Source organism: Schistocerca piceifrons, chromosome 3 (genome assembly GCF_021461385.2).
Source record: "Schistocerca piceifrons isolate TAMUIC-IGC-003096 chromosome 3, iqSchPice1.1, whole genome shotgun sequence".
In the NCBI taxonomy this organism is placed as follows: Eukaryota; Metazoa; Arthropoda; class Insecta; order Orthoptera; family Acrididae; genus Schistocerca; species Schistocerca piceifrons.
Window position 1 is genome coordinate 323,742,023 of NC_060140.1, and position 24,539 is coordinate 323,766,561.

At 45.5% G+C, this 24,539-nt stretch overlaps 1 protein-coding gene across 1 annotated transcript in view; it reads left to right on the forward strand.

Moving 5' to 3' along the window:
* The window catches only part of LOC124788628, a 495,884-nt gene that overhangs the window by 328,395 nt on the left and 142,950 nt on the right, over positions 1-24,539 (forward strand). The window contains exons 11-13 of the mRNA XM_047255898.1: positions 1,358-1,618; positions 14,859-15,170; positions 21,619-21,730. Of these exons, the coding sequence (XP_047111854.1) occupies positions 1,358-1,618; positions 14,859-15,170; positions 21,619-21,730 (685 nt within the window). The remainder of the gene's footprint in view (positions 1-1,357; positions 1,619-14,858; positions 15,171-21,618; positions 21,731-24,539) is intronic.

Here is a 24,539-nt window from a genome sequence, read left to right on the forward strand (position 1 = left end):
GTTTGGAAGGTAGGAGACGATGTACTGGCGGAATTGAAGCTGTGAGGACGGGCCGTGAGTCGTGCTTGGGTAACTCAGATGCTAGAGCACTAGCCCGCGAAAGGGAAACGTCCCGAGATGTAGTCTCGATCCGGCACACAGTTTTAATCTGCCACGAAGTTTCTTTTCATAGGTGTTCAATATGCCCCCTTGAGATGCACGGCATGTGTGAATGGCGTATTAAAATTGTTCCCATACTGCAGCAAGCATGTCTTGAGTTACAGCTTCCACAGCTGTTGTTATGAGATGTCTCAGTTCATTCATTGTTGTTGGTAACGGAGGCACATAATCAATCTTTTACAAACCCCCCAAAAAAATAATCACATACAGTCAGGTCCGGTGACACACACCCGCCAGGGTAGCCGAGAGCGCTAACGCGCGCCGGCCCCGGATCGAATCTGCTCGGCGGATTAACGACGAGGGCCGATGAGCCGGCAAGCTTGGATGTGGTTTTTAGGCGGTTTTCCACATCCCACTAGGTGAATGCCGGGCTGGTCCCCAAGTGCCGCCTCAGTTACACAGCTCGCAGACATCTGAACACATTCGCACTAGTCCATGGATTACACTCGATGCAGACAGTTGAGGTACACTAATTCCGTCCCGGGGGGGTACGGGGTGGCGGCAGGAAGGGCATCCGGCCATCCCTTAACCATTAACTTGCCAAATCCGAATAATGATGGCTGACCCTATGTGCCTGTGGGAAAGGTTCAAGCGATACATACATAGGTTAAGTGACGTTGGAGGTCAATGATGTGTTCGGCGTTCGACGTCTGTATCAGACACTCGGGGACGGCCTGGCGATTTGCCTTCACACACACAACCTGTTTCTCGGAACTGCTCGTGCCATCGTCTAATGTTCAGTGTTGTAGGAGGATCCACACCATACCTAGTACGAAAGTCAAGCTGAACGTTATTACTGAACGTCAAATACAAAACACTTTCTGTTGTCCTGACACCATTTTTACTAGAACTGAACTGGGCGCACACTGCTGCTACCTAGCTGGAACCATGTAAAACTCGAGAATTTGCTCTTTCCAACAGTACGTTGTTCACGTACATAACTCAAATAAGATAATAGTTATGATTTTTAAATAGGATGATTCTTCTTGATACACCCTGCATTTTGTGCAGTGTGGTTATGTTTGTCCCAGTCTCAGTCGTCCATAGTGTGAGGCATAACCGACTGGAAGTGCTCCAGTACGATTAGTCCAGTTGTCTAGTTTCTGCATTACTCGAGCTGTAAATGTAATTTTCTGTTTCAACAGACACGCTCCTGACTTCTCCGCGTGTTGCTCGATAGTTTCGCCGTTGTTGACAGGTGCGGAGCGAGGAGGAAGACGAGGGCGAGCAAGCGGACGACGAAGACGCGGCAGGGGAGGACGAGCAGCAAGACGCGGAGCAAGAGAAACCAGAGGACTCAGAGCAGGCGGGGGACGAGGAGGTGTCGAGGCTGGTGGCGGCGGGCGACGTCGACCAGCTGGCGGCCATGGTGCTCAGCGGCGACGGCGGCCGGCTGGCGGGGCTGCGCGCGCACCACCCCGACGTCCAGGCCTTCCTCGACAACGTGCCCGCCTACATGGTCAGTCCCACAAAGCAACCTACCTACGTAGGCACAAAAAAAAATGAAATGATCGTATACTATTATTGGCATGGAGTGGTTGGGCTCCCTAGTGCAATCCTTTCCGTTTTACGCCACTTCGGTGACTTTCGCGTCCCTGATGATGAGGTGATTAAGGGCAACAGAAACACCCAGTCCCTCAGCCGAGAAAATACCCTATCCGGCCGAGAGTCCAAACGACAGCCCAGGATCTGTACAGGCAGCAATGTTAACCACTAGACCACGAACTGCATTCTGTAGGCGCACAGGAGGGTACCAACAAGCAGGGTAATAAATTTTTTTTATTATACTTCTCAAATCACACTTAACTGCCTAGCAGAGGGTTCATAGAACCACCTTCACAATAATTCTCTGTTATTCCAGTCTCGAACACCGCGAGGAATAATCGTAATTTCTGTGCGAGTTCTGATTTCCCTTATTTTATGATGATGATCGTTTCTCCCTATGTAGGTCGGCTCAACAAACTATTTTCGTATTCGGAGGAGAAAGTTGTTGACTTAAATTTCGTGAGAAGATCCGTCACAATGAAAACCGCCTTTGTTTTAGTAGAGTCCACCCCAAGTCCTGTATCATGTCAGTGACATTCTCTGCCCTATTTTGCGATAATACAAAACGTGCTGCTCTTCTTTGAACTTTCTCCATCTACTCCGTTAATCTGAGACCCCCCAGCAGTACTCTAGAAGAGAAGGGACAAGGGTAGTGCAGGCAGTCTCTTTAGAAGCTCTGTTACATTTTCTAAGTGTTCTATCACCTCTCTAGTACAGTTTAGCACCTTTTCTCGCAGACTCAGTGTGCCGTGGACTAGATGTAGGAAGTCAACTCTCTCCACAGTCCCTCAACAAAATCTCACAAGCACTGTCGAATCAAGTACTGCGTCCATTGTTCTACTGAAATATTAGAGTCGGGCGGATTGTGTACAGGATTTCCTGGGAGTGCGGTAGCCCATGCTAGGTGTGGCGAATCCTTTGCTGGGAGAAATTTTGTGGTAAGACGTCAACACTATGATTCATACACTGAAGCGCCAAAGAAACTGGTACAGGCATGCATATTCAAATACGGAGATATATAAACACGCAGAACACGCCGCTGTAGTCGACAACGCCTATATAAGACAACAAGTGTCTGGCGCAGTTGTTGGATCGGTTACTGCTGCTACAATGGCAGGTGATTAACATTTAAGTGAGTTTGAACGTTGTGTTATAGTCGGCGCACGAGCGATGGGACACAGCATATCCGAGGTAGTGATGAAGTGCGGATTTTCCCCTACGACCATTTCACGAGTATACAGTGACTATCAGGAACCCGGTAAAACATCAAATCTCCGCCATCGCTGTAAGAACGGGATCAACGACGAATGAAGAGAATCGTTCGGCGTGACAGATCATATACAACCGCTCATTTGACGAAAGGTCTGTTCCTAAACACTGGAAAGTAGCACAAAAATGGTTCAAATGGCTCTGAGCACTATGGGACTTAACTGCTGTGGTCATCAGTCCCCTATAACTTAGAACTACTTAAACCTAACTAACCTAAGATCATCACACACATCCATGCCCGAGGCAGGATTCGAACCTGCGACCGTAGCGGTCACGCGGCTCCAGACTGTAGCGCCTAGAACCGCACGGCCACTAAGCCGGCAAATTAGCACAGGTCACACCAATATTCAAGAAAGGAAATAGGAGTAGCCGATTGAATTACAGACCCATATCACTGACCTCATTTTGCACTAGGATATTGGGGCATATACTATACTCGAACAATATGAATCACCTTGAAGAAAATGACTTGTTCACACATAACCAACACGGATTCAGGAAGATCGTTCTTGTGCAACTCTTTATTCCCATGAAGTAATCAGTGCTGTCGACAAGGGATCTCAGATCGATTCCATATTCCTAGATTTCCAGAAGGCTATTGATACCGTTCATCACAAGCGTCTATTAAACAAATTGCGTGCATATGGAGTATCGTCTCAGTTGTGTGACTGGATTCGTGATTTCCTCTCAGAGAGGTCACAGTTCGTAGTGATAGACGGTAAATCATCGAGTAGGGCGGAAGTGAAATCTGGCGTTCCGCAAGGTAGTGTCATAGGCCCCCTGCTGTTCCTGATTTATATAAATGATCTAGGTGGTAATCTGAGCAGCCCCCTCAGATTGTTTATAGATGACGCTGTAATTTACAGTCTAGTAAAATCATCAGATGATCAATTTCAATTATAAAATGATCTAGAGATAATTTCTCTATGGTGCGAAAAGTGGCAACTGGCATTAATCAAAGTAAAGTACGAGGTCATCCACATGGGTACTAAAAGAAATCCGATAAATTTTGGGTATACGAGAAATGGCACAAATATAAGGGCTGTCAATTCGACTAAATACTTAGTAATTACAATTATGAGCAACTTAAATTGGAAAGACCACATAGATAAAATGTGGGGAAGGACAAACAAAGACTGCGCTTTGCTGGCAGAGCACATAGAAGATGCGACAAACCCACTAAATAGATAGCCTACATTACACTTGTCCGTCCTCTGCTGGAATATTGCTGCGCTGTGTGGGATCCTTACCAGGTAGGATTAACGGAAAACATCGAAAAAGTGCAAAGAGGGGCAGCTCGTTTCGTCTTATCGCGCATTAGGGGTGAGAGTGTCACTGATATGATACGCGAGTTGGGATGGCAGTCACTGAAACAAATGCGGTCTTCTTTGCGGCGAGATCTATTTACGAAATTTCAATCACCAACTTTCTTTTCCGAAAGCGAAAATATTTTGTTGACACCCACCTACGTAGGGAGAAATGATCATCATAATAAAATAAGAGAAATCGGAGCTCGAACGGAAAGATTTAGGTGTTCCTTTTTCCCACGTGCCATTAAAGAGTGCAATGGTAGAGAAGTAGTATGAAATTGGTTCCATGAACCCTCTGTCAGACTCGTAAGTGTGAACTGCAGAGTAACGATGTAGATGTAGATGTAGATGAAGTGCAACCCATCTGCAAATTGCTGCAGATTTCAGTGCTGGCGCATCAACAAATGTCAGCGTGCGAACCGTTCAACGGGACATCATCAATATGGGCTTTCGGAGCCGAAGGCCGACTCGTCTACCCTTTTATAACTGCACGGCACAGAGCTTTACGCCTCGCTGGGCCCGTCAACACCGACATTGGACTGTTGATCACTGGAAACATTTTGCCTGATCGGACGAGTCTCGTTTCAGATTGTATCGAGGGGATGGACGTGCACGGGTATGGAGACAACCTCAGGAATCTATTGACGCTGCATGTTAGCAGAGGACTGATCAAGCTGGTGGAGGCTGTGTAAAGGTGTGGGGTGTATGCAGTTGGAGGGATATGGGACCCCTGACACGTCTAGATAAGACTCTGACAGGACACACGTACGTAAGCATCCTGTCTGATCACCTGCATCCATTCATGTCCATTGTCCATTCCGACGGACTTGGGCAATTCCAGCAGGACAATGCGACACCCCACACGTCCATAATTACTACAGAGTGGTTCCAGGAACACTCTTCAGAGTTTAAACACTTTCTTTGGCCACCAAACTCCTCAGACATGAACATTGCTGAGCATATCTGGGATGCCTTGCAACGTGCTGTTTAGAAGAGATCTCCACCCCCTCGTACTCTTACGGATTTATGGACAGCCCTGCAGGATTCAAGATGTCAGTTTCCTCCAGCACTACTTCAGACCTTTGTCAAGTCCGTGCCACGTCGTTTTTCGGCACTTCTGCGTGCTCGTGGGGAACCTATACGATATCAAGCAGGTGTACCAGTTTCTTTGCCTCATGAAGCATGTAAATGTTGATGCAATTCCGTGCAGGTCCAAATAAAACCAAACAATACCAATTTTACTTAATATGATAAAACACATTCTAAAACAAAGCAAAAAAAAAACAGCGCACCACGAAGGAATTATCCGAATGGGACGGAAATCGGTAGATGTGACGTACATACACAGGCATACAAATGATTCAGACATATTGGGTAATTTATTCAAGAGAAGAACTTCACGAATAGAACAAGTCATTTTGTTCGCCTCTGGCTCTTATGCAAGCAGTTATTCGTCTTGACATTGACTGATACAGTTTTTGGATGTCCTGCTAACGGATATTGTGCCAAATGCTGTCCAAATTAAAATGTCTAAATCCCGAACTGGTGGGAGGGCCCTGTTCATAATGCTGCATCAGATATTTAGTGCGTGGATGAGATACCGGATGCGCCAGGTGGTAGTGAATCAAAGCACCTACAGAGATGTGTTGTAATAGACGTTGGAAAGACTATGTGTGAGAGCAGATGTGGACACAGTTTTAGGTGCTGTAAAAGGAGGAAACTGCTATGGTTTTGTCCAGTAACGATTGACCCAGGAGGAACTTTGGGGATGGTTGCTGGAATCGTCCGGAGTTATGACGAAGCTGTCCAACGGTTCTAATGCTATGCCAGAAGCAGGAAACTGTGGCAGACATGTCTAGAGGTGGTTCACCCTGGAAAAGCGTTTGGGACAGTGGCTGCGAATCTCTGGTGTGGAAACGTCAACCAGCTGTTTCATAACCTACATTTGCTGTATGTTGGAAAGCAAAGACTGGACCTGAGGCGTCACTTCCATGTTGAGGATGAACATCTGGAAACTAGATATGTTGTTCAGAAAATTACTATCAAACTCATCGCGACGTAGGAGCCACACACACACACACACACACACACACACACACACACACACACACACACACACACACACAGAACACACACAAATACACTCACAGATAGTCTGGGGTGAAGAATATGCTTGCAAGTTGGTCAAGTACACAGAAAAATATTACTTACTTTGGGCTGGAACTTGGTACTGGAGCCGAAAGAGGCGCATGGCCCCGAAAAATCCTCGTCACCAAATGTTAAGGGACGGAACTTGGAGGTGGCACTAAAACTGATGGAGGTGTTAGGACCTGAAAAATCCTCATGACCAACCGAAATGGAACAAAAACAAAGAGCAGGCACAGCTCAGGTCGAGGTAAACAATATAGAACAGTTTTATTAATAAATGCATCAATGGAAAGCTCCTCTTGGAGAAAAGTTAATGACTTACAATAGATCGTAAAGTTTCGTAACTAGCACTGAATTTGCACAAGTCTGAACGTATGCTGAAGGTCTTAATGATGAAACAGTCAAAGTCTTACATCAGGATCTCTTCGCTTCTGTGGGCCATGTGATCGAAAATAGTTACTCTAGTATCTCTAACCTGCCTGGGTATTTAGGGTGGAGCAGCGCCACTCCAAGCCAGTCTTCCATCGAGCTGTGGCCCAAGCGCTGGCTGCACCTGGAGTGCTTCAATAAGAGTCTCTACCAGAACCTGTGCCGTGCATGGCACCATGCCAATAGTCGCACAAGATACAGCTTAACGTTTACTCGGTAGAAGAACGTTGTACGAAGATAAGGTTGACGACTAATACCAAAATCCTGGTTACTCCCAATGCGAAGGCCACTACTAGTGATAGTGGTGAAAAACACTGGCAACTCTGTCTGTTGGCAGTGGCTGACGAATGTTAAAATGTGTGTGAATTCTTAAGGGACCAAAATGCTGAGGTCATCGGTCCCTTGACTTACACAAAACTTGAACTAACTTATGCTAACAAGGGAACCTCCCCATCGCACCCCCCTCAGATTTAGTTATAAGTTGGCACAGTGGATAGGTCTTGAAAAACTGAAAGCAGATCAATTGAGAAAACAGGAAGAACTTGTGTGGAACTGTGAAAAAATATGCAAAATATACAAACTGAGTAGTTCATGGCAAGATATGAAACATCAAGGACAATGGAACCGCAGGAGCGCCGTGGTCTCGTGGTAACGTGAGCAACGGCGGAACGAAAGGTCTTTGGTTCAAATCTCCCATCGGGTGAAAAGTTTAATTTTTTATTTTCAGTTTATGTGACAAACTCTTACGTTTTCATCACGTTTTTGGGAGTGATTATCACATCCATAAGAAAACCTAAATCGGGTAAGGTAGAAGAATCTTTTTACCCATTCGCCAAGTGTACAAGTTAGGTGGGTCGACAACATATTCCTGTCATGTGACGCACATGCCGTCACCAGTGTCGTGTAGAATATATCAGATGTGTTTTCCTGTGGAGGAATCGGTTGACCTATGACCTTGCGACAAATGTTTTCGGTTTCCATTGAAGAGGCACGTCCTTTCGTCTACTAATCGCACGGTTTTGCGATGTGGTCGCAAAACACAGACACTAAATTTATTACAGTGAACAGAGACGTCAATGAACGAACGGACAGATAATAACTATGCAAAAATAAAGAAAGTAAAATTTTCAGTCGATGGAAGATTTGAACCAAGGACCTCTCGTTCCGCAGCTGCTCGTGCTACCACGGGACCACGGCGCTCCTGAGTTCATTTTGTCCAAGATGTTGCCTATGTGGCCCATGTACTACTCAGCTTGTATATTTTGCTTATTTTTTCACAGTTCCACACAACTTCTTCCTGTTTTCTCAGTTGATCTGTGTTCTGTTTATCAAGGCCTATCCACTGTGCCAACTTATAACTAAATCTGAGGGGGGTGCGATGGGGAGGTTCCCTTGTAAGAACAACACCCACACCCATGCCCGACGGAGGACTCGAACCTCCGACGGGAGGGGCCGCGCAATCCGTGACATGGCGCCTGAAACCGCGCGGCTACTGACGAATGGCATAGCTTTGTACGTAGGACAGGTTTTGACTGGCACTGCGTAACACACATACAATTCAGGCGAGATGATCAGTGATATCTTCAGTGCAGATGCACACCATGCTCAAACTCTTATGGGAATAGGCGAAATGTCGCGAGTAATGAGGATAATGGGCAACGGGCACTACATTTGTAGTGTGAGGATAAGTTGAGAATTTGGGTCTGGCGGGTCTAGGGTAGTCCTTGCAGTTGCAATGACCACTGTGTCCGGATGGCTTAGTGGTCAGAACTCAACAGAAGAATGGCTTGGAGCAGCGTTGTGGCATCCTAAATATCCCCGCTACGTAGAGATATTAGAGGAACTATTTTGGATCACACAACCTGCGGACAAAACAGAGCCGCAGGGCTGGTGACATCTAGTGGCGTTCACACTGCTGCCAGCTGCCCAAGTCAGTGAGCGTGACTGAAGCTCTGTCATTTGTTGATGTAACCCCCTTCTGCATTGGGCTGTACACATACCACAGAGACGTTGCAGATCTGCTGCTCAAGCAGCCCATACACCACAGCATGACTCACAGTTTGATAAATCGAGCACAGCACTGCATCGACGTCAACAATGGCATTTCCAGTACCTTCCGTGATGTTCATTAATCTGGATCAGTACTAAGTCAGTCTCATTATACTCAAACTCCAGGCCAGGTTTGGTTTGCCCATCTTGTATAAGAAGGTCTGTCAGAAAGTAATATCTCCCAATTTTTTTCTATTTCAGTTGTGCAGTACATAGTGACTACATGCAGGAGGTATTGTCCGCTTTTCAGTGTAATAGCCTTTCTTCCCAACAGTATTTACAAGCCTTCGAACACGTACTGTCTCTGATGCTAGGTCAACAGTGTACGCAATTTTCAGTCTCCCGAACTGCAAACCAACCACTACTATTGGTTTCCTTTAATGGCCTAAGCATGTTGGAGTCTGATGCTGATGGTTCTGGTCTGAATAGAGGACGGGGAAAGATTTACCTCCAAAATTTTGTGTTTTCAGTTGTGCTTATTCAGTCTTCGCCACATTTCATGAAAAAATATCAGAGTTTTTAGTGGGTGAATTCGGTGATGACCTTAGGATATTGCTCTGTTGTGTAGAACTATTTGTTTCGTGTTCTCGAAAAAGAGAAATATATATCCATCACGTAGAATGTTTGTTCAGTCACTGCAGATGCTCCAATTGCGATCGTCTAATGATGTTTGCATTTTATGCACGGCGGCAGGGCAAGCGCCAGAATTTGCTGATGTCCACTGAAACACACACAGAGACATTAGTCAGATGTCCATGAACACTGATCGAAGTTTCACATTCAGCATTCAGGAATTCCATTACAGCCATATACTTAAAATGCTTAAAGTGCTGACAACACTCGATGGGGGATTGCGGGTACGAACCCTGATGATAGAAGAAATGTAAGCTGGTTGACAAGGGGAAGAGGTGATGGCTGGTTAGAATATTTGGCACTAATGGCCTGAATTAAATTCTAGATATTTGCTCCATGGCTTGAATGCCTTTGCTGATGGGGAATGGTCGGCATAAACCGGTAAAGATCGGAAACTTTCACTCAGGTATCATGTTTGCTTCAGCATCCGCTTCCCAGCGTTTGAGATCCAACAGTACTGAAGCGAAGAAGCGACAAGATTTCCGTTGTTAAACATGAGCGAGCAGTGTAGGTATGTAATATATTGATTATTCCACGCTACCGTAGTGTTCTCTTGAAGCTGTGAGAAAGGAGGACAGGCGCTCCAAGGCGCGGAAGCAGAGATGATGCTGAGGGCAGACGAAACTAGGAGAGATATTGTTATATGAAGTAAACCGTAAGGGGAGAGCCTTGCGAAAATGCAGACACCCTCAGACGTTAGTTACTTTTCAAGGAATTAACACGTAACTTCATATGTCGTCTAGACGCTGTGGTAGGTTGCCACCGTAGAACTTTGTAACCAACAGGCACGTATGAGCGTATAAAGCTAGCTTGATACCAGCCCTGAGAACAGCAACGTCAGTAGGCTCACAAGGGTTAGAAAGAGAGCGAGAATGCCAAAAAACTGTTGACCTCGTAGTCCCTACTCCGGAGAGCCCGAGGGGTGGGGCTAAGTGACATATAACAATAATTTTGCAAGCCTTATTTGGCAGAGCAGTTACATTTAGCTTTCAGCTGAACAATGTTGATACCAAATACGGACTTAGTTGGTGCAACTGCATTAACATGCCCGCCTTAGGTGCAGTAGAGGGGACCTAACTAAACCCTAGAACTAGCCTCCAGTGTATTAGTTAGTCCTGTCTGGAATAAACAACAATTTCAAAACCCCGTTTGTCCAAGAGTCTCCACAACGAGTTCCCTACCAAGTCTCACCACCTGCATTTCTAGCAAATGCCTGTACCAGTGTTGGCTCAGATAGAAGAAAACAATCAAATGCCTTCACTGTGAATTGTCCTTCTGCCTTCTGCTCTGTACCGCTCGGGAGCGCAGACTGACCAGTAACCACTTTTCTCCCTCTCCCACCTATGTCAGGACACGACAGGTGGCGCCTGTGTGAATCAGGCGCACTTTCGCCTTACAGGCAATATTAGCAATAGAAGTCTGTTCCGTAGTTATCATTCTTTTACGACATTACCTGGATGGTATGATATTGTGACAACAGCACGCGTTTACAGTTTCAGGCCGAGGGAACAGTTCCTTCTTATAGGCAGAAAACAGGAACACGAGAGCTAGGAGAACTGACGTACCTCTTCAGGTTAATTCTGAAATTGTCTTTTTTTTCTGGTTTTGGGTCCTCTTTGTCTCTGCACCATTGATAGCGCTATTTCGCTACCCCCTTGATACAATTCTGGTAGGTTGCCAGAGCTGTAGGGGGGGGGGGAGGAGGCAGTGTTTCTTCCTCCACATTGCTCCTCTCCCCCCAGAAGGCTAAATACGGTCAAGCAGATTGTTAAAATTTACTATTTTGTCAAATTATTTGTGCTGAATCAAGCCTAGGTGCCAAAGATGGGGTGCCTAGGAAACCTGCTTCTCGGATCGCTAAACAACAATTCAAGCAAATCGTATGAACGATTTTTATTACGAAAAGTACATGACAATACTTTGTGTTAAACAGATGTGTTGCAAGCAAAGGGCGACAGACAAAATAAACAATGTTCTTCAGTATATACAATTCCTAAGTCGCTGGTCTTGAAGTGCCTAATCATGATGCTGCTGTAGAACTGGGCCGCGACCAGTCGGCGCGGCGCTTATGTCCTCTTCGCACAGAGGCCGCTGCCGTTGCGTTGTCGTCCTGGAGAAGGGTCGGTCAGCGTGCAGTTGGCTGACGTCTTCTTCACAGCATTCTCTGCTCTCTCGTTTCCGACTGGCGCGCCGGTGCTTGACTTTACGCCTTAACAACTTGGTATTGTGCTACTTTGTTTGAAGTCTTCATGAAACATAGATCGTTTTTGAAATGTCTGAGAGAAATTTTAATTAAAAGCCAGTTTGGCGTATGTTGCTTCTGTTGATGTTTCGCACCATATGTTTAGAGAGAAACAGATTTTACTACAATTTATCTCAATGTATTGTGAGTTTCCATTACTGTGAAAACTACGATCAAGGATACAAACAAAAGAGCACTGGAAACTTCCAAAATGGTAGAGGCGTTGCATTTTTCTTAGCCATATATTATGCAGGAAGAGAATAATACGAACATCAGTATTCAACACACAAATAGAAGCAAGAATAGAATGAAATAAAAAATATCTGAGTTCTCCAGTTCTCCAACAAACGATACAAGTATTCCCATGTGCTGGTATTTAATGAATTTCTATTAGAGGACCACGTAGAAAGGAATATATTACCGCTTAGCTGTGTCTTCTTTTTCAGTGTGAGTGCGACATAATTCTGACGTGTTATTAAAAGTTTGACTGTCCATTCACAGACAATTTCTGAGTGTGACATTTCCTGTAGAATATTTTCATGGGTATGTTTTTCTCTCAATTTCAACCATTCCCTGACCGAATATCTCGTTTTTTTCTTATTTTTCTTTTTTTTCACAGTGCACAAGTCATTTCAATAAACGCTTTGTCTGCATTGGTAACGATTCCCACTAGTGGCAAATCAGACGGTCGAGTAACATTAATGTGGCCACTGACTGTGTTCGACGTCAACGTGCAAGTGCCACTCAAGACGGCAGATGACAACACTAGCAGTGGAGAGTATATAAAGCGTGTCGGGAGGGGGTGGGGGCGGAAAAAGTGCAGTCGTTGCCGTAATGTAGTTAGGGAGTGATTTATCTGATGTCCAAAACGGCATGAAGACTGGTTTGGAAAATGACACTACCCAAAAGTGGCGCTGGGGCAACTGTGGTGCACCATGGGCCAAGGATGACAGGGGTGAACAATGGCTGTGGAGATGTGTACATGCTAATAGACGTGTAACTATTGAGCAACTGACCGCCCAGATGAACCAGGGGGCTACCAACAGTGTAACCTCAACGACTGTTCAGAGAACGTTGCAGCGTATGGCTCTCCACAGCAGGCGCTTGGTGCACGCACCCACGCTGGTTGCTATTCATAGGCGACGAAGGCTGAAATTTGCACTCGAATACCGTATCTCAGCGGTGACAGGTGATCTGTTCAGATGAATCACATTTTATGCTCCATCGGACAGAAGGTCATTGGCGTGTACAGCGTGAAACGTCTGAAAGCAAATATTCGCCGGAAGGGTGCAAACCGGAGTAAGGAACGTTATGGACTGAAGAACGTTTTCGTGACATTCCCTTGCTGATCTCGCCATTCTGAAAGCTATAATGGAGAATCAAAAGTATGCATCTGCTCTTGAAGACCGTGTCCACCCCTACATGCAGTTTATTTTTCGTAGGGACGATGGCACGTACCAGTAGCACGGTGGAATACGTCACATAGATTGCAGCGTACGTACGTGATTTGAACAGCACTAGGATGAGTTTACCGTACTCTCCTGGCCACCAGAATCACTGGATGAAAACCCAGCCGAGAATCTATGCGACCACCTCGATTGGGCTGTTCGCGCCAGGAATCCTCAACCGAGAAATCCGGTGCAGTTGACGACGGCACTGGAGTCGACACGGCATCACATCCCTGTAGGTACCTTACAGGACCTCACTGATTCCCTTCCCGCACGTCTCACAGCCGTCCGTGCTACAAAGGTGGCTATTCAGGCTTCTGGCAGGTGATCACGTCAGTGTGACTGGTCATTCTGTTTCACGACACGATACGCACAGCATGACAGCGTCTCCAAAAGTGAGGTTAAGTTTGAGAGAACGGGTTGCTACGTACTAGGCGTTTGAGTCCGGAACCGCGCTGCTGCTACGGTCGCAGGTTCGAATCCTGCCTCGTGCATGGCTGTGTGTGATGTCCTTAAGTTAGTTAGGTTTAGGTAGTTCTAAGTTTAGGGGAGTGATGACCTAAGATGTTAAGTGGGGGGCGGGGGTAGGACGTCAAACGGGACGACTTGGAACAGGAGAGGCACCATAGGACATCTTAATTTCCACTGTGTATACTTTTACGAATAAACTCATAAAACTTTGTCAAAAGGGACAAAAAGGATTCAGGATTTACACTCATAGCAGTGGAAGTTCAAAAATATAAGAAAATATTTTTTTAACGTTTGAAATTTGACCTTTTTTGACTTACCACTGGCTGCATTTGTTGCTATAGGTACATTTTTCTTCATACGTAACGGTGATTCTTCGATAAATTTTGCACATCATACAAACCAACCTTACAGGTGTATGAAACTCTGGAATTTTCCAAATCTATTGAAATCTGTAGTAAAAATTGAGATAATTAAGTATAAAATTTGAGTTTTTTCTAAACATGAAGTTTAAAATGTAACACCACCTTCATTTGTTCATAAATTAAATACTTTATAAAGTTTCATACACCTGTAAGTATGATTTGTATGCTGTGCAAAGTTCATTGAAGAATCTCTCTCACTTATGAAGAAACATGTACCTACGGCAACAAAAGCAGCCAATAGTAAGTGAAAAAATGATGAACTTTCACATGTAAAACAAAATTAATTTTGTTATGTTTTTGAACTTCCACTGCTATGGGTGTGAATCCTGAATCCTTCCTGGTCATGCTGACAAATTTTTATGAATTTATTCGTAAAAGTGTAGACAGTGGGAATTAAAATGTCCTGTGGTGTCTCTCCTGCTCGAAGACGGCCCATTTGACGTCCTACCCCCCTTAAGTCCCATAGTGCTTAGAGCCATTTGAACTTATTTGACAAACATGTGGATAGAAAACAGAGAATATGACAAACAAGTTTGATCGGGGCTAGAGTCCTCGTATGTTTTCGCTCGCAGCCGGCTGCCAAGTTAAAGTGTACAGCTGTCAATCCTAATGTAATTTTGAATATAACGCCTTGCTTGTATTTAAAAGCTTCGTGTTCGTGTGGCTAGCATTTTCGCTAGTAACTGGAATGATAGCCCCTTCCTGTACAGAGCCCGTTTGCTGTGCGGTGCAGGAGAAGATCGCAGCGGTGCACGCGGCTGCGCGAGCAGGCAGCGTGCGCGAGCTGCAGGCGGCGCTGGACCGGCGGCGCTTCGCGGTGGCGCGTGACGCTGGCTGTCCCGCCAGGCCGACGCCGCTGCACGCGGCCGTGCTGCTGGGACACACCGACGTCGTGCGCTACCTGGGCGCGCGCTTCCCGGAGACGCTGGCCGCCACCGACGCGCATGGCCGCACACCGCTCCACTACGCGGCCTGCCTCGCAGACAACGGCCACTACTACCACCTGCTGACTGCGCTCGGCGCTCGCGCCGATGCTCTCGACCAGGTACTGCCGCAACACGCACTACTCTACTCCACGTTATCGATTCCCTAGCATAAGATTCCGTTCTAGGCCATGATCGATGTATACGAGGGGTGCTGAAAAATACACTACTGGCCATTAAAATTGCTGCACCACAAAGATGGCGTGCTACAGACGCGAAATTTAACCGACAAGAAGAAGATGCTGTGATATTCAGGTGATTAGCTTTTCACAGCATTCACACAAGGTTGGCACCGGTGGCGACACCTACAACGTGCTGACATTAGGAAAGTTTCCAACCAATTTCTCATACACAAACACCAGTTGACCGGCGTTGCCTGGTGAAACGTTATTGTGATGCCTCGTGTAAGGAGGAGAATTGCGTACAGTCACGTTTCCGACTTTGATAAAGGTCGAATTGTAGCCTATTGCGATTGCTTGTTATCGTATCGCGACATTGCTGCTCGCGTTGGTCGAGATCCAATGACTGTTAGCAGAATATGGAATCGGTGGGTTCAGGAGGGTAGTTCGGAACGCCGTGCTGGATCCCAACGGCTTCGTATCACTAGCAGTCGAGATGACAGGCATCTTAGCCGCATGGCTGTAACGGATCGTGTAGCCATGTCCCGATCCCTGAGTCAACAGATGGGGACGTTTGCAAGACAACAACCATCCGCACGAACAGTTCGACGACGTTTGCAGCAGCATGGACTATCAGCTCGGAGACCATGGCTGCTGTTACCCTTGACGCTGCATCACAGACAGGAGCGCCTGCGATGGTGTACTCAACGACGAACCTGGCTGCACGAATAGCAAAACGTCATTTTTCGTATGAATCCAGGTTCTGTTTACAGCATCATGATGGTCGCATCCGTGTTTGGCGACATCGCGGTGAACGCACATTGGAAGCGTGTATTCGTCATCGCCATATTGGCGTATCACCCGGCGTGATGGTATGGGGTGCCATTGGTTACACGTCTCGGTCACCTCTTGTTCGCAGTGACGACACTTTGAACAGTGGACGTTACATTTCATATGTGTTACGACTCGTTGCTCTGCCCTTCATTCGATCCCTGCGAAACCCTACATTTCAGCAGAATAATGCACAAACGCATGTTGCAGGTCCTGTACAGGCCTTTCTGGATACAGAAAATGTTCGACTGCTGCCCTGGCCAGCACATTCTCCAGATCTCTCACCAACTGAAAACGTCTGGTCAATGGTGGCCGAGCAACTGGCTCGTCACAATACGCCAGTCACTACTCTTGATGAACTGTGCTATCGAGTTGAAGCTGCATGGGCAGCTGTGCCTGTACACGCCATCCAAGTTCTGTTTGACTCAATGCCCAGGCGTATCAAGGCCGTTATTACGGCCAGAGGTAGTTGTTCTGGGTACTAATTTCTCGGGATCTATGCACCCAAATTGCGTGAAAATGTAATCACATGTCAGTTCTAGTATAATATATTTGTCCAATGAATACCCGTTTATCATCCGTATTTCTTCTTGGTGTAGCAATTTTAATGGCCAGTAGTGTATGTCTTCGATTTATTTATGTAAAACCTCTTATACATTTTTAAATTGTAAGGGTCTACGAGTTGCTTGCAACCGTACAGTATGTAACACGCGCTCGCCAAGTGACGTATCTGGAATGCTGACAATTTGCTTCGTCAGTACACGTGCGTCCGGCCACAGTGCGACGCAGGGAGTAAGCGACTTCCGCAGTGCGCCGTATTAACTAGCGCGGCCTCGTGCGCGAATATGTCTCTTTTCTTAGCTCACCATGGAGCCTTTCGATACGACCGTAATTAGGATGTCAGACACAGTGATGATGGGTGCGTGTAGCGTGCGTCTTAATCCGCCTTTGTTAATAAAACTGTTTAAACTTACTTCTCAGTGTTCACGTATTGCCGTACCTCAAGGACCCACCCCTTACAAATCCTGACAAATATTTCGTCTAATTATCATCCAGGGCAACAACACAAACAACCCCCCTATAAAATAAAGTTTTTTATTAAATTCTTTGCAACATTCAGCTTCTAGAGGGTTCTGAGTTGTAGCGTGTAACTTGGCAGTGTGTAATGAAACTATCTCGTTGTGAGAGAAATAGCGTGTTGTAATCGAGTTTCGAATTCGACGAGTTCGTCCACATTCGAGGGGCGTTTGAAAAGTCCGTGCAAAGTCCGAGAGATGGCACCACCGGCGCGTATCGAGGTCATGCGTATCGCCCCTCACGCTTCTCCAAGATTATTATGTTTTCACATTGAGTTGTGAGCAGAAGACCATCTGCGACTGTTTAGCACAGGGAAAGCGTAGAACTCGGCATGTGTGCAGAGCTTTCTCATGCATGCGGATCTCTCTCACTTGCGTGCACTATTCCCCCACCGCTACACCAAGGTGTCCGAATGGAATGCGTCGCATTAGATGGCAATACAGACGCTCAAGATACGTTGGATAGCTTGTATGTGGCAGAGGTTTCATACTTCTCAACAACGAAGATCACAAAGGAAACTTGTATTCACCAGTATTTATTTTTGGTTCATTGAAGACATAATAAAGTTTATATCAGGCAGAAAGTAGCGGCACACGGTCAGACGCAGTAGTCCCGCAGATCTTCGTCAAGTCATCGTGGCTTATATAGTTTCAGAATCGAAAAGTCTTTCACACACGTACACTGAAGACCTGTGTATTCAAATACAGAGATATTTAAATACTCGGCAACGCCTATACAGGGTGTTACAAAAAGGTACGGCCAAACTTTCAGGAAACATTCGTCACACACAAAGAAAGAAAATATGTTATGTGGACATGTGTCCGGAAACGCTTACTTTCCAAGTTAGAGCTCTTTTATTACTTCTCTTAAAATCACATTAATCATTGAATGGAAACACACAGCAACAGAACGTACCAGCGTGACTTCAAACGCTTTGTTACAGGAAATGTTCAAAATGTCCTCCGTTAGCGAGGATACATGCATCCACCCTCCGTCGCATGGAATCCCTGATGCGCTGATGCAGCCCTGGAGAATGGCGTATTGTATCACAGCCGTCCACAATACGACCACGAAGAGTCTCTACATTTGGTACCGGGGTTGCGTAGACAAGATCTTTCAAATGCCCCCATAAATGAAAGTCAAGAGGGTTGAGGTCAGGAGAGCGTGGAGGCCATGGAATTAGTCCGCCTCTACCAATCCATCGGTCACCGACTCTGTTGTTGAGAAGCGTACGAACACTTCGACTGAAATGTGCAGGAGCCCCATCGTGCATGAACCACATGTTGTGTCGTACTTGTAAAGGCACATGTTCTAGCAGCACAGGTAGAGTATCCCGTATTAAATCATGGTAACGTGCTCCATTGAGCGTAGGTGGAAGAACATGGGGCCCAATCAAGACATCACCAACAATGCCTGCCCATACGTTCACAGAAAATCTGTGTTGATGACGTGATTGCACAATTGCGTGCGGATTCTCGTCAGACCACACATGTTGATTCTGAAAATTTACAATTTGATCACGTCGGAAAGAAGCTTCATCCGTAAAGAGAACACTTGCACTGAAATGAGGATTGACACATTGTTGGATGAACCATTCGCAGAAGTGTACCCGTGGAGGCCAATCAGCTGCTGATAGTGCCTGCACACGCTGTACATGGTACGGAAACAAATGGTCCTCCCGTAGCACTCTCCATACAGTGACGTGGTCAACTTTACCTTGTACAGCAGCAACTTCTCTGACGCTGACATTAGGGTTATCGTCAAGTGCACGAAGAATTGGCTCGTCCATTGCAGGTGTCCTCGTCGTTCTAGGTCTTCCCCAGTCGCGAGTCATAGGTTGGAATGTTCCGTGCTCCCTAAGATGCCGATCAATTGCTTCGAACGTCTTCCTGTCGGGACACCTTTATTCTGGAAATCTGTCTCGATACAAACGTACCGCGCCACGGCTATTGCCCCGTGCTAATCCATTCATCAAATGGGCATCTGCCAACTCTGCATTTGTAAACATTGCACTGACTGCAAAACCACGTTCGTGATGAACACTAACCTGTTGATGCTACGTACTGATGTGCTTGATGCTAGTACTGTAGAGCAATGAGTCGCATGTCAACACAAGCACCGAAGTCAACATTACCTTCCTTCAATTGGGCCAACTGGCGGTGAATCGAGGATGTACAGTACATACTGACGAAACTAAAATGAGCTGTAACATGGAAATTACGCGTTTCCAGACACATGTCCACATAACATCTTTTCTTTATTTGTGTGTGAGGAATGTTTCCTGAAAGTTTGGCCGTACCTTTTTTGTAACACCCTGAATAAGACAACAGGAGTCTGGCGCAGTTTTTAGATCGCTTACTGCTGCTACAATGGCATGTTACCAAGATTTAAGAGAGTTTGAACGTGGTGTTGTTGTCGGCGCACGGGCGATGGAACACAGCGCCTCCGAGGTAGCGATGAAGTGGGGATTCTCCCGTATGACTATTTCACGAGTGAATATCAGGAATCCGGTAAAACATTAAAAAACCGCGATCGCTGCGGCCGGAAAAAGATCCTGCAAGAACAGGATCAACGACGACTGAAAAGAATCGTGCAATCCTTCTGCAAATTGCTGCAAGATATTAATGCTGGGCCATCAACAAGTGTCAGCGCGCAGACCACTCAACGAAACATCATCGATATGGGCTTTAGGAGCCGAAGGGCCACTCGTGTACCCTTGATGACTGCACGACACACAGCTTTACGCCTCTCTAGGCCCGTCAACACCGACAGTGCGCTGCTGATGACTGGAAACATGTTGGTTGGTCGGACGAGTCTCGTTTCAAATCCTGTCGAGTGGATGGCCGTATACAGATATAGAGACAACCTCAAGGGTATGTTGATGAGGATATTGACACCATTTTTGCAGCCTCGTTGTGGAGACATGGAAACTCTTCCCAAGTGATACTTTGCAGAACGCAGGTATGTTTTAAAGTAAAATAATTTGTTTTTTAAAAGGGAATTACACAGCTGATAGATCAGTTCCATCTGTACTTGCAAATGCATTTGAAACAGCAAACGGTCCCAGAAATAGCTCTAAAATAGATGTGAGACTATCAGTGTCCTGAAAACGTTTGCAAAATTGTACCTGTAATTCTTTCAGTGTCGCAATGAATTCTTCAAAATTCGCATTTTCTTGAACATTAGAGAGCTTAGGGAAAGGGACTGTGCTCTTCATGAGATGTTGTCCCTTCCCCAAAGCGATTTTCTTTTAAAATGCATCAGATGTCTTCATCAAATCAGAAATAAATTGTTTCTCACCTTGTAATGTCCCAGTGACGGCGTTCAACCGTCCACTAAAAATATGAAGTCTCCAGACTGTTTCGCATCTTCTTGATTTCCTTTTTGCTTCATAAATTCAAAAATGTTGGGTATGGAACCGAAAAATTGCTCCAGACATGCCACTCGACTTAATCAAGGTACCTCGCACTAATACATAACGTTTCCAGTTTTGGTTCGAGAACATTTGTCCACACAAGCACCATATTATTTGGTGCCTCTTCCCTGCCGCCCTCATCATTAGCTGCCGTTCATTGGTCTCCCGGTAAACCGTTAAAAATAAATACAAATCTCGTTAGGGTGGAAATGGGTCCTTCTCGCAATTAATTACGACGCACCCTGTGTACAAATTTTGCATTAGGGGCGTCTCTGGCACCCCTGTTAGCTTGGAGCCTGTGTCACTTGGGCCTTAAACCGACCCCGAACGTCTCCATACTCTTCGTTCATTTCCAACAAAAACTGTTGAAACTGTCGATGTAATGAAAGATACGACTTCAGAAAATTTATTATTCGTACCACCAGTTTCATTACGTGCTCCATGCCTGCAAATTGAGCACAAAGTGTTTCTTGATGTCCACCTTGTGTCACCTTGCATAACAATGGTCAAACATGACTGCCGCTCGCAACCCCGAATTCTGATACTCTGCTCGATTTAAAATCGCATAATACTCGAACCAAATGTCGGATATAGAGGTGGCTTTTATCAACAAATTACTATATTCCAGCACCACATTTTATGATTTGTTCTACTACAAGTTTTACTTTTCCTCAAATTAAGAGACCGTATAATATTTATGTTCAGAAATAAGCACAGACAGGGAAATAGCATGACACTGCCACGTTTCAAGCTGTAGATCCTTCTGCATACAAAGCACACACTTTGCAGCTGATGGAGCAACGGCCTTCGAAGCCATTGTTGTTTGCTTTCTGTTGCAATCAAACAATTGCTGCCTTTAAACAATGACTTACTGTAGCTTCGTAAACAATCAACAAATGGCACTGGATTCGTGCAACTTTGTGCAGAGCTACCAACATTTAAACACAGGAAAACGGCCCTTTCTCTGAATATGCCTCGTATAATGCAAACTGTATAGTTACTACTCCGAATAGTCGTTTCTGTAGGCTTTCAAATCATATATTACAATTGTTTGATTGTGTTTTTCAGGACGGCCACACGCCAGAGTACTACCTCCAGCACCCGGATGAGCTGTCGCACCGCCAGCTGCTGCAGGACATAGGCGCCGATGAGACAGTGGCCGACAACCTTGTCGATAAAGGTGAGCGTGACACGCACGGCTGCATTCCTTAATAGTATCAGCCGTACACAGCTGTAACTTGCCATTTTTTCCTCGTGATGCCCCACAGCTCGTAAGTACTAAATGTTGTAGCACACAGCAAAGAGCTGCTTCTTTATTTTAACTGGTTTCGGTTCGCGGAACATTATCTGGTATCTGAAGAATTTATAACAGCTTAAATAGCGGTATAAAACTTAAGGCGACAAATAGCGTGAAATACATCAGAAACTACTGATGCCAAATAGTAAAATACACTGATGGAAAAAATCCCAATACCAAAAAATAATTAATGTAGAGCAATGAACTTTCGGCAATACATTTAAGAGATTTTCACTGAAAGGTCACAGGTTACGTTAATAACCGAGGGTAATCGCCAGCATTTTGAATGCAAGCATGGAGACGTGCGTGCACTACGTTGCTCTATTCCCATTGCACTTGGTCGGTCAATACAGGGACAATACTGTTTGTGGATCACGCTGGAGTTGCCGTCCGATGATGTGCAATATGTGCTCGATTGGAGACAGATCAGGTAATCGAGCAGCCCAAAGCAACGTGTCGACACTCTCAAGAGCATGCTGGGTTACAAAAGCCGTATGTTGGCTAGCGGTATCCTGCTGGGAAACAACCTTGGAATGCTGTTCACAAATGGCAGCATAATGTGCACGGGATATCCACTATAGTGGTCCTGCTGTCACACGAAATCGCACCTCTGATCATAACTGCAGGTGTAGGTCCAGTTTGTCTAGCAAGCAGATAGGTTGGTTGCAGATCTTCAAGTGGCCTACTTCTAACCAACACAAGGCCATCTCTGGCACCGAGGCAAAACCAAATTTCGTCAGTATACGAGGTGCGACAATAAAGTAATGAGGCGATTTTCTTTGCAAGATGTGGCAACCTTGTAGGCTTGCGTAGGCACAATGTCTTTGACCTTGGTCTATAAGCTGCTTCTAGTCCAAGAGACACATCGCTGCAACTGCTCAGTCGTGAGTTGTGCTGTAATAAGTTAACACATGTTCGTGTCTCTCGTCACGGAAACGGAACCGTATAATATTGCACAATGGTATGCCATTTCTTTTTGCGTTAAATTGGATGAAAACGCGACGACAACTTACGGTAAGCTTCAGAAGGCTTTTGGAGAGGAGATTATGTCAAGAGCTGAAGTTTTTCGTTGGCATAAAATGTTTAGTGAAGGCAGGACAAATGTTGAAGATGAAGACAGCAGTGGACGACCATCAACCTCACAGACGGATGTCAACCTGGCCAGTGTGCGTGAACTCGTACGATCTGATCGAAGATTATCTGTTAAAATGATTGCAGAAGAATTGAACATCAATCGAGAAACGGTTCGTCTAATAATACCTGATGATCTTGGAATGAGAATGCGCCATCGCATACTGCTCTGTCAGTACAGCAATTTTTAACCTCAAAACAAATTTCAGTACTACCACAGCCACCTTATTCACCAGATATCGCTCCGTGAGACTTTTTTCTATTTCCAAGAGTCAAAACAGTGGTCAAGGGACACCATTTTCAAACAACACAAGATGTCCAAAAAGCTGTGACGAGGGTCTTGGAGGATATTACAGAAGAAATGTTACCATCAATGGCAGAAGCACTGGAAAAAATGTATGCAATCAGAAGGGAACTACTTTGAAGGAGACAACACTAAACTTGACTAAAACGGTAAGCAACATTTTTTTTAACATCAGTCTCATTACTTTACTGTAGCACCTCGTACACAACAAACCTCCACCCTGCCCTTGAATGATCTCTCGCTTGACACCATTCTAGTTTCAAATGGGGTCAGTGGAAAGCACGCTACAGGGAGTCTGGCTCGGAACATCCTTGAAGTAACCGATTTAGAAGAGCCGATGTGTCACTGTAGTGCCAACTGCTGCTCAGATTGCTGCTGCAGGTAGATTATGGCGCACCAGAGACATGCGGCGAACACGATTGTCTCCCCTCTCGCTAACGCCACATGGCCGTCCAGAGTCCGGTCTTCTTGCGACCGAACATTCCCGCGACCACCGCTGCCAGCAATCAGGTACAGTGGCTGCATTCCAGTCAAGTCTTTCTGCAGCATCACGGGAGGAATATCCAGTTTCTCGTAGCCCTATTATATGACCTCGTTCAAACTCAGTGAGGTGCTGAGAATGGCGTCTTCGTCGTCTTAAAGGTATTTCTTGACTAACATCAACTCACTAACGCTCACGGCCGTTACAGCCAGTCTTTAAAGCAAATCTGATTTGCATCCTCCTAGTGGCTCTTATGCGACTGGCACGAAATTTTAATAGACATCATCTATGAGATGTAGAAACACGCCTACCAACTTTCGTTTATGTCGCACGGTTCCTTCTTGATGGTGCTTTTTACCGTCAGAGTATATTACGTTGAAATAGTCTTTATGTTCGTCGCCATAAGCCATGTAACCTGTTTTAAATGTCTTGTGGTATCTGATGATGGCCTGTGGATTGGAACTGGTTGAAATAAAGAAATGTTTATTAGCAGATCTTTAGTTATTACAATTATAACGATATACGATTCACCACTGCATCATCTAGTGATTGCTTGTATCGAAATTATCACCATTTTTATTAGGAAATGAGGCAGAGAAAAATGTTTTCCCGCCAAAACGGAATGTTGAAAAAGGTAAGATAAACTGTAAGCCCACAGTTACACGTTTGTACTAATTAAGTACAATCAAGCTCCAAATTGTATAGGGAGAAATGTGCAGAATCCTGTTATTCGTTACTAAAACTTTTCTGTTGCTTCTGAGCACGAGCGGCGGCGT